Genomic DNA, 10,231 nt, shown 5'->3' with positions numbered 1-10,231 from the left:
GGCGTCCCCTGCATTGGAAGGCAGATTCTTAACCACTGGATGGCCAGGCAAGTCCCAGGGCGCAGGACCTGACCCACTGTGTCTCAGGGGAGGTGAGAGAGGGGCTGGCCCCACCCTCTGGCCACTTCAAACCGCAGCAGCACAGGCCATCCACACAGATAACGTGCACCTCCTCTCCCGAAGCCGCACAGACTACTGGAGGGAGGCCTTAACTGCCTCCTCAGCTCTCGTCACACCACCTGCCAAAGCCTCGCTGCTGCCAACCAACCCGGGAGAAGACAGCCAGCCTCTCACCTGCCGTGCCCAGCATCCTCCCTGCGCCTATGGGAGGAGCCACTGCTTTGAGTTGGTGACAGTCGGAGAGGGCCAGGCCGCCAGTGCGATCAGGTGCTCTCAGCACTAAACTGTCTCTCCCCACCTTCTGCAAGTAACCTGAGCATGTCACTGTGTGGGACCATTTCTGATCCTATAGGTACCTGTCCACTCTGCGTCCTATATGTGGTCACCCTGAGCGCCCAGGGTCAGCAGTGCTGGCAACTCCCCTGGATGTGGGGGAGGGGGCCCCGAAGGGGACGGGGTGGAGGTATGCAGACACCTGAGCACCCTCCGAGGATGGGGTTTTTGTTCCGTGTCGGCGGGAGCGAGGCACCCCTGCCTGTTCTCGGCGGCCCAGGCGAGGCTCACCCCCACCCACCTCTGGAGAGCCTGAAACCTGGCCGCCTGGGTCCTTCAGGAACGGACAGTGCTCTGGCTCCACAGTCGTCTCGGACACCCGGGCAGCATGGTTCTTTCTCAGCCTTGCTTGGCCCTTCCTGCCCCCTCCTGCAGCCACCAGTGCTCTGTCCCTTCTGGCCACTCCCAGGAGAAGCCAGCTCCGCACCGGGCGAGCTGGACACTGGCTCCTGTGCGGCCTGTAGAACGGGTAGCCCCCTACCTGCCTCCTCCGGGCATCTGTTTCTTTTGGGCAGAGCGGCCACACCAAGGGCAGATCCCAGACCAGGAACTGGAGCAGGAGCCTGGGCAGCACAGGTTTCTGGTAGGAGCTCTCCCTCTTATGAAGGAAACTGTGAGAAGACAAAATGCAACGCGACCCTGGCCCAGGAAGTGTCCCTCCTGCAACCTCATTGACAAGGCCCAGCCCCGTAACCCTCTGAGTAAAGACTCTGCGGGGCAGGAGCAAATGCTTTCTCGAGGCAGTAAAGAGCCCATCCAGAGCCCCCAGACCCACCCGACAGGGAAGTGGGCCTGCAGTCCTAACTCAAGATGGGCGTTCAAAGCCTCAAAAGCAAAACGGGCCATATGTGCATTCCTAATAAAAAAAAAAAAAAAAATCAAATTGTACACTTAAAAAAAAAAAAGGCACTATGGAAAACTGGGAGCCCGGAAGTCCTGGATCTGCCCACACCCAGGGCTCCAGAGGCCCGGTCCAGGAGGCTGTGCAACCCCATGCGCGAGCCCCACCCACCCAAGTGCCCCGACCCACCGTGCCAGCCCCCAAGGAAGACACAGCACTGGGTTCATGGTTCACAACTTTAATAGAATATTCTAACTATTCTGTACAAATTGAAAACACTGTATTCAGTTACAAACGTATCATAAGTAAGGCTGAGCACTCTACAGCCTGGCCACTGCGTGGACACCCCCGGGCCAGAGGTCACACACTCCACACCCACACGCCAGCCAAGAACAGGCTGCTCGGAACCCAGGGCTTTAAGACAAGATGAATGCGGGGCCGAGAAGTGGGAGCTACCGAGAAAGCAAGACCTCTACACACTACGTGGGGAAGCCGTACCTCCCCGCCAGAGTCCCTCCCCGCACAGCCTGGCAAACCCTGACTCTGCCCACAGCCCCACCCCCGTCCTCAACGCCAAGCGTGGTCCTGCGTCCTGAGAACCAGCTCCTGCCCACGGCCGGTGGGAGGAGAGGCTTCTTCCACGTGGGCCGCACCCCAGAGGGGCCCAACCACCACCTCCTGCTCAGGGCACCCAGGTCTCTGGTCCCCGCACGGTCTCAGAAACTCGAAGGAAAAGCGACAGCTCGCGCCCCAAGCCTTCACAAGCGTGAAAGATAAATAAATACGAGATGAACCACAAAAGCTTGTGCCTCAGGGTCAGTGGGCGCCCCAACCCCCACCCCAGCCCCGAGGAAAATAAGACCAAAGGAGGAACAGTGTGAGAAGCGGTGCCTACCCCAACTGCTCTCCCGAGACAACTGGAAACTGCGTGTGGGTTTCTTCTAATGAAACAGGAATCCTGCCCGTTGCAGGGAGGGGTAAACTGGTTCTAGATGCCCTGGAATCACAGCCCAGGCACGTGCCCCAGCATCGAGTGATCCCCCCCACCATGCGATCGCGGGGCCCTCCCCAAGGCAGGGCTAGGTGGGTCCACCAAGTGGCGCGTGAGGCCGTAGAGTGTGCTGGGATTAAACCTCCTATTTCTGAAACGCATCTGAGTCGCCACTGTACAGGTTAAGCAAAATAATAAAGTAAAAGGAGAAGTTAAAGTGAAAACCATGCACTTGAAAACAGGTTAGGTGTGAGCACTGTCCGCGCGCCTCACTGCTGCTTGCATTCCGAGGGCTGGCTGGGTTCCTTCTGTCAATGAGAGAGAACAAGACTTGTAGAGAAAAGAGCAATTCTGTCAACCAGGCAAGTCCAACCAACAACGAAAACACAGACTCCGAGTGTTTCATTCATTCTTCATTCTTATGGAAAACATGGTTACTACAAATACACTTTAAAATAGTAACAAAAAATAAGCTAGCTTCCCAGAAACAAGGTCACAGCTGGGCTGCCGCTTTTTGTTTAAAGACATTCCAATTCTCAGCAGGAGGGTCTCGGGTGAGGGAGGGCCTCGGTGGCAGAGTAATTAAATTAAACTTGCAGCAGCAGCACCCACCTCCCAAAGCAGGCAGGCACCTCAGCTCTGGGGCAGCGCCGGCTCCCCCTACCCCCACCCTCTCCCACCCCCCGCGGGGAACAGGTGAACAAGCCGCCCCCCCCCCCCCCCCCCCCACAGCAGCACATCTGACCCCGGGCTGGGCCGTGATGCTCCCGGGAGCACAGCCTCTCCTGCCCTGGGGAGCAGTCCTCAGCTCCCTGACAGAGGACGAGAGGCCACGAAGAGCTGCACAGACAGGCCAGTCCTCCCAGGAGCAACCCCAGTGGGAATCCTCTCCTTCCAGAGAAGGCACGAGCGGGAGACCATTCCCTGCCCGAGGAGCAGACTCACTTCAACGTCATCTAACGGGTGTACCTCACACCATGTAAACCCAGTCAGCAACCCCATGAATCCTGTGTGGAGGCCAACAACAGCCCAAGAGGCAGGTGACGATTTACTAACACTCCCGAGCAAGTGAGTTCACCCATCAGCAACCCACGACTTTCAGCTGCGAAGACGACAAATGACTCTGAATGTAACCTGACGTGCCCAGAGTCTAAGGACAGCCTGCACCACAGCTGAGAAGAAACACCTGGGACAGCATAACTGACACCCTGCACGACACCCTGCACAGAACAGGCTGAACACAGTTCCTTCTCAGGGAAGCCACATTTAAGGGATGAAAAAGAGTACGTGTAAAGGCTTCGTAAAGACAAGACACCAGGATGGTTCTGTGGGCCCGGGGCTGAGCTGCTTGTTTGCACACGCAACAGCTCGGGGACAAGCTGGGACTTCCGGGTCTGGCCCGGGGCTCGGCCAGCACTGGACCAACACACCTGCCCATCACATGCTCACCAGAAACACTGCCGAAGAGCCTGGGCACCAAAACAAATACCCCAACCAGAAATCCTAGTCACAAGAGACCCAACTCAAACTCTGTCATCTCAAGGGGCGACCTGGAGGCGGACCAGATTAGTGGCCAAGGGGATCAGATGCTGGCCCCAGACTCGCTGGGGAGGGGCAGAGGTGCTCCAGGCCTGGGATGTGCTGGCAGGGGCTGGGGCAGCCTTCTGTGGATGAGGGAAGAAGTGTGTGTATTTCCACAACTGGATTTGCAGAAAGGAAGTAGGTTAGAGAAGCTGAAGCTGAGGGATTGGGAGTGTGTCGTGGGTGGTAGGGCTGGGATGGCGGGGCCAGGCAGGTGGCACAGGACGGGAGACTTGCCATGCTACATCTTTCTAGGTAAATACATACACTGGTCACACGTGCCACGTATATAGAGCAGCGCACAATTTACAATGCGCTATCTCAGTGGTACCGTATCTATCTTTAACCAGGAGAATGCATCTATTTGTTTCAAACAAACTCTTTACTCAGGTGCTGAAGACTGTTGGAGAGAATGGGTCCTTGCCAAAACCAAGACCAGGATGGGATGTCACGAGGGTGGGGACCTCATGTTTAGAGGGGAGGCAGAAGAGGGGACTCACCAGGTTGGGGAAGGCTGGGCCGCCGGCGGCACCCCTACCTTGGGGCCAGCATCCACACAGGTATGACTCCCAGGCTGCAGCACTAACACAGACGCCTGGAGTCGTGCATGTGAACTTTATCAAGGAGACACCCATGGTATGGGCCTGTGACAGAAACCAAAACCACCCTGCACTAAACCCGCGGCACCCTCTGCCTCATGTCACGAAGCTGTCAGAAGCCCGGTCAGTCACACTGCTGGTCATCGAGGGACAGGAGTCGTTGTTTCAAAGGCACAAAATAATAGTCAACACCCTCCCTGTCGGGGGGCGTGGGGTGGGGGCATTTAAAAGAAGGGCTTTCACAGCTGACAACTGCCCCAAGACGGGTCGAGGACAAACTCACCCCCACCCCCATAGCCTATAGGGCTGGCAGCCCGAGTCCCAAGAGCCTGCCTGACGGCCCAGGACACAGCCTCCTCCACAGGAGCAGGGGACCCCTGACGACAGAGGCGCGACGGCACAGCTGTGGTTCTGCCAGCAAAGAGTCCTTCTTGCCCAGAGGTACAGGCTGGACCATTTATGGACACTTCGCGGTCACTGGCAGGGTGGGGGGCACTGGGGCTTCAGGCCGAACCAGCCTGGCCGACACACTCTTCAGACACGGGGCAGCAGGAATCAAGAGCAAGCAGATACAATTTTAAATGATCAGATCTGACCCTTTAAAAGAGAAAAGATTCCAGGTGTATATTCACTTCATCTAATTAAAATGCTTCCTTTAGCCCAAGTCTGCCCACCTGCCTGTTAGTTTTCTAAGAAAGGCAGCCCACCCAAGTGAGACAGGACAGTGATGCAGAAAGACCCCCGGACCATGGCTCTGCAGTGCGGAGACACAGCCCTGCTCTCCCAAGGCCGCTCCCCACACTGCTCACCTCAACTTGGAGAGCCCTGCTGTCTCCTAGACGCTGCCCCCGCCGCCCTGGCTTCTCCCAGGCTCTGCTGTTGGCACCTTCCTCCCTTGTCCCACAAAAGTCAAGTGTCGTACGAGAAAGGGGCCTCATGACTGGGGCAGAGCTACAAGGACCAATGACCCCCCCAGAGGGGACAGGGCGGCGCTCCCAGGAGACTTGTGACGTTCACTGGAACCTACAACCAGTTCTTCTCTTATCCGAGCGGCACGCTCTCCCCAGCAACCTCAGCAGTGCTCACTAACGCTCCCGTGAGAGTGGGGCCAACAGCTTTCGAGGTAGGAAATTCTGGCACGTTAAAGTTACCCCTTCACTATCTACTGGTCTGCACAGCACCTGAATTTAAAAAGTATAAACAATCCACAGATACACATCAAGAAACATCACAGTGGGAGGCTGATCCCATCCTGCTGAGGCCAGCAGGGCTGGGGGTCCTGTGCAGCCTGGCCCCAGGGCCCTCTTGTTCTGTCGTCTTCCAGGGTGGGGCAGCCCCGACGTCAACAAAGATGCCACACCAGTTACATCTCTTTTACAAACACTGGGCTCAGCAAGTAGGAACCAGATGTGGTTTCTGTCAGTTGGTTTTAAAAGCACACACGACAAACACCTGCACAAAAACACTGCTCTGCAGAATGCCCTTGTCCAGCCCAGCATGTGCTGAGTGTGCCGGACACGCCACCGAGTCCCAACATGGCATTGTTACAAAGCACAGATCAGAAGTTTGGAAGTTAGGAATGAATGGAATTCCTCCTTACCTAGAAACGCATGTATGATTAACAGACAAAAATTACACCTAAATGGGGAAAAAAAATTGAAAGGAACTGTCAGCATGAAAGAAATGAAATGCACAAAATTATACAGGAGGAAAGAGCCACAATTTCTCATGATACAAAAGGGCTGCAAAAATATCAACCCTGAGATGGGAAACCTCAACACCTAGTTCTGTACCTCTAATGCCCAACGGTCCTTCCCTACCTTCCTTCTCCTGTACAGCCTGTGACGTGACAGAGCCCTCTGAGGAGGTGCACATGGAGGAGCAGAAGTGTCACATTACGACCCCAGAGGACAAGACTTGGGCATTCCGCCTGCAGGGGGCTGACCGCGGTGCCCTCCTCAGGGACCTCTCACCCACTCCCAAACAACACGACAGACTGAAGGCTTCAGGAGGGTTAGTACTGACAAGTCTCTACTTTCTGTGAAGTTATCTGTGATCACTTGGTGAGAACGTCCTTCTAGAAAACCCAGACGTAAGGAAACAGAGGTTTGGCACGGGGTGAGAGGAGGAAGGACCACAGGAGGAGACAACGAGAACTGGGGGACAGAGCAGCAACTGCCAGTGAGACGAGCGGCCAGAGAGAGGGCCCTCAAGTCCGGCCGTGGGCACGGCAACCAGCCGTCTCTACGCTGGAAACCCCCCCATGAACATGTGTGTTAGCGCCCCCGAGTGCCAAAGAACAGCAGATACACACACCTGGGACCGGGCATGGCACGGTTCTGCTACCTGACAGCAAAGGGCCATCCACCCAAGGCAGGGCCCTGGGCTCACGGCCCAGGAACTGAGTACAGGGGCACCATCCACACGGCGACGCCCTGACGAACAGGCTGGCTTTGCAGATGAACGTGTCCTGCCCACTCCTAGAGCAGTATCTACAGCACACGGTGGACTTAAACCCACCTCGCATCGTTCCCCAGAAGCAACGACCGCTGTGAGCATGCACTTATAGGGACACCGGGTGCTATAAAGGGATTGGACCCAGTTACACACAGGCAGCTTAGTGCACAGGGTCCATTTCGGGCAAAAACGGGGGAAACAAACAAACGAACAACATCTACTGAAGGAGAAAGAGAGTCTACAACGCCAAGTAATGTTAGTACTGTGACAGCCCGTGACACGTCTAGTCCTAAGAGGCAGGTGAGATATACATTTCACGTGAACAAACGAGAGTAACTCCCAGGACAGCTTTAGGACAGCATTACAACAGCTCTGTGTTCACTGCATGTGTCGAGGGGCAAGTCCCTTGATGTGAGCACATCTGAGACCACAGCAGAAACTCAGACTTGTGGGTAAAAGTCACGGGGTGGCCCACTCACCCTAATCTGTTGATTTTTGTTTTTCAGAAAGCTTCCTAGTTTATTTCAAATTACCTGAGCTATCAAGACATATGTTTTGAGTATCCTCCCCCCCACAATTGTAAAGTTATGCCTACAACTCCATTATTCTATCATGAGCAAAACAAGCCTTCCCCACCCCATCCCGTCTCCATACCTTTTCCAAAAATAAACACACAAACAAAAAAGTCTATTCACGTTGTCAGTTAAGTCATTATCTGAAAGGAAGTAAAGCCCTGGAACGTAACGTTGCTCTACCGAAAAAGCTTACGTAATAGAATGCAGCGTGAGAACGCGCCACAGAGCAGCTTAGTGTTCACACTTAACACTCGTGGCGTCAGGTGTCTGCACAGTTCCTCGTGCAAGTTCATAACACCGCTGCCCCAACACGGGGAAGCTCGCAGGTGCGGAAGGCCCCACACGACTAACCTTGGGGTTAATCTCGGCATCGTCCTCGTCTTCTCCCTCCTCGTCACCTTCTAATTCCTGCATTAAGAGGAGCGAGAACTAGGTGAACGGGCAGGACTTAAGTTCTTGCAGATTCACCAGCCACGAATAAAGCAATGCTTTGATTGAGGAGAAATTATTTACAATCATTACTAGCCACACTTGAGTAAATCCCCTTTTGTTCTCACAGACAACCCTGAAATAACCATATTGCTGAAAAAGTGAATTTTGTTTGGTAAATGGTTATTTTCTGAGATACATTTCATAAGCCAATTGCAGGGTCAAACTGGACACTGCCACCCATCTGCCGTGTCTTCATAGTGTCCAACAAGGCTAAAAGTCTCAAAGGCAGCTTCCCACCGACTTGGCCCACTGACTCGATAACCTCCGTCCACTCAAGCAGAGGTGGCCTAAAGCAACCTCGGGGAATGATGTCTCACGTAAGCCATGTCTTACCTCCTCTTCTCCTTCCTCACCTTCTTCAAACTGAAAGGAAAGGAAACAGGTTTTCAGGTTTTATAAAAAGCATGGTAGCAACCTGACCCAGACACAGCCCCTGTGAAGCGCCCACTGTGGTCAGGCCTAAGGACAGTGGGAAGTGGCCCGACCTGTGAGTAGAGGCCAGTCTGCTGCAAGCACCTCTGCTCCAGGCCAGGGCCAGAACTGTGAGGCCACTTGCTCCCAAATCCTGCTGGATTAATAGGATACCAGGTATCTGAAAACCACTCAAAACAAAGACTGTGGATGAGGATGGGGCATAGGAAGGAGATGGGCAGCTTGGGTGTGCACTGGGAAACAGGGAAACTGGCTGATCTAAGCAAACCAGGATCAGTTTTATTACCTACAGGACTTTCCATGTCATTTATACCTCAGATGAGAGGAAATCTTTAATCTGTACTTAGAAATGTAATAAAACCTTGGTGTTTAATCTTTAAAATAAGTCAGAAAAAGTGTGCATGGGAGAAACTCCAGCACTGTAGCTGAATGAATGTCCTGACCCAATCTCGTGTCCAAACACACTGCTGATCAGGCTCTTGTCCAAGCCCCAAACATTAGGCTGCTATCAAAAGCAAAACCAAACTAAACACACCTGTCACTGGTGGCTGCACTGACACAGCATATGAAGATTCAGCAGGCTTTTTCTTATAAACCTTTCTTCTTGCCGCCCCTCCCTCCCCCCCAACTCAAAGGGAACTTGGAAGAACAAAGACCCGCCTCAAACACCGGGTCCAGTCTGCACACCCTCCTGGCTCCGAGCAGCTGTCAGGATGGGCTCTGACCATGTCTTGGCACTTTCCCTTCCAAGAGTCCTAAGCAGCCTCTGACAAGGAAGACCCTTCAGTGTCTTGCAGCCAACAAGACTCTCGTGCAGCACTTCAGGTCACACTGGACCAGCCTCACACAGGCTCAAGCGCTGATGTTCTGAGGTTCTAAGTCCATCACTTCACCCTGGCCCCGTCTCTGGAAAGAGCTCTGTGCGGGCATCCCACAGTCGGGGAGAGCAGAGGCTCCAAAGTGGGGTGTGCAGCCTGTGGGACAAGCGAGGTGAGCCACACGAGTGTGGAAGACAGAACCAGGACTCCTCCGTCCACTCCACTCCACGATGACGTCCAGTGTCCGCAGAGTCCCTAGCGTGTCTGCCATCGGTGCACTCATCTCTGTCCCAACACCACCAAGCTTCCTCTGCCCGGGGCCTGATGAGCAGCTGGAGTGATTACCATCAACCCTGGTTCACAAGCGGGAACCAGCAGAACTAGGGCCCCAGCGCACACAGGCTAACACGAGCCCCTGGACCACACTGTGCACCCGCAGTACCTGCACCAAAGGCGTAGCAACACATACGGACACGGCTGTTACAGGCAAACACGCTGCACTGCTCGCCAGGAGGAGCTATGCTGCATATACTGTAAGTAAATCAATATATACACGCTGCATATTTAAGTTTTTAAACTGATGGGTGTATGATCAAAAAAGTTCGGAGACCATGGACTAGAGATGAGGTTCCCAGTGTGTGTAGCCACTAGATCTTTTCTAGTCAAATTAGATCAAATCCAAACCTTTGGTTCCCCAGTTGCCAACAGCTGCACCTTAAACCTCCCAGCGTCACATGGTGCTAGCCCTGCTGCAGCGGACGGAGCGGAGGACAGCCCCCTCGTCACAGAAGGTGCTACTGGACAGCACTGGTCCAGAATTTGTTGTATAACCAGCATTTCCTAAAACTTAAGTCTGAGCAACTACCTGAGTGCAAAAGATGAGCCCAAAACGTGCTGTGTTGTGTGTGTCCGTGTTCCCAGACCCCCATAAGCACCTCCCGGCCTGGGGATGGACAGACGGCACTTAAGCTCACTAGTGTCAGATGATGCAG

General features: G+C 54.2%; 1 protein-coding gene across 7 annotated transcripts in view; it reads right to left on the bottom strand.

Moving 5' to 3' along the window:
* Nucleotides 1-1,516: 1,516 nt before the first annotated feature.
* Nucleotides 1,517-10,231, bottom strand: part of NAP1L4 (nucleosome assembly protein 1 like 4) — a 49,639-nt gene continuing 40,924 nt past the window's right edge. For 6 of the 7 annotated variants that reach the window (XM_057726049.1, XM_057726050.1, XM_057726052.1 and 3 more), the window contains 3 exons: nt 8,323-8,352; nt 7,849-7,905; nt 1,517-2,593 (listed from right to left, as the gene is read on the bottom strand). In XM_057726049.1, the coding sequence (XP_057582032.1) occupies nt 2,555-2,593; nt 7,849-7,905; nt 8,323-8,352 (126 nt within the window). In that variant the 3' untranslated portion in view covers nt 1,517-2,554. Of the gene's footprint in view, nt 2,594-6,065; nt 6,104-7,848; nt 7,906-8,322; nt 8,353-10,231 lie in introns of all 7 variants that reach the window. The other variant, XM_057726055.1, reaches the window with a different exon arrangement.

This window comes from Hippopotamus amphibius, chromosome 3 (assembly GCF_030028045.1).
Source record: "Hippopotamus amphibius kiboko isolate mHipAmp2 chromosome 3, mHipAmp2.hap2, whole genome shotgun sequence".
Lineage (NCBI taxonomy): Eukaryota > Metazoa > Chordata > Mammalia > Artiodactyla > Hippopotamidae > Hippopotamus > Hippopotamus amphibius.
Note: the sequence above shows the minus strand (reverse complement) of the source record. Positions and strands in the feature narration are given on the sequence as shown.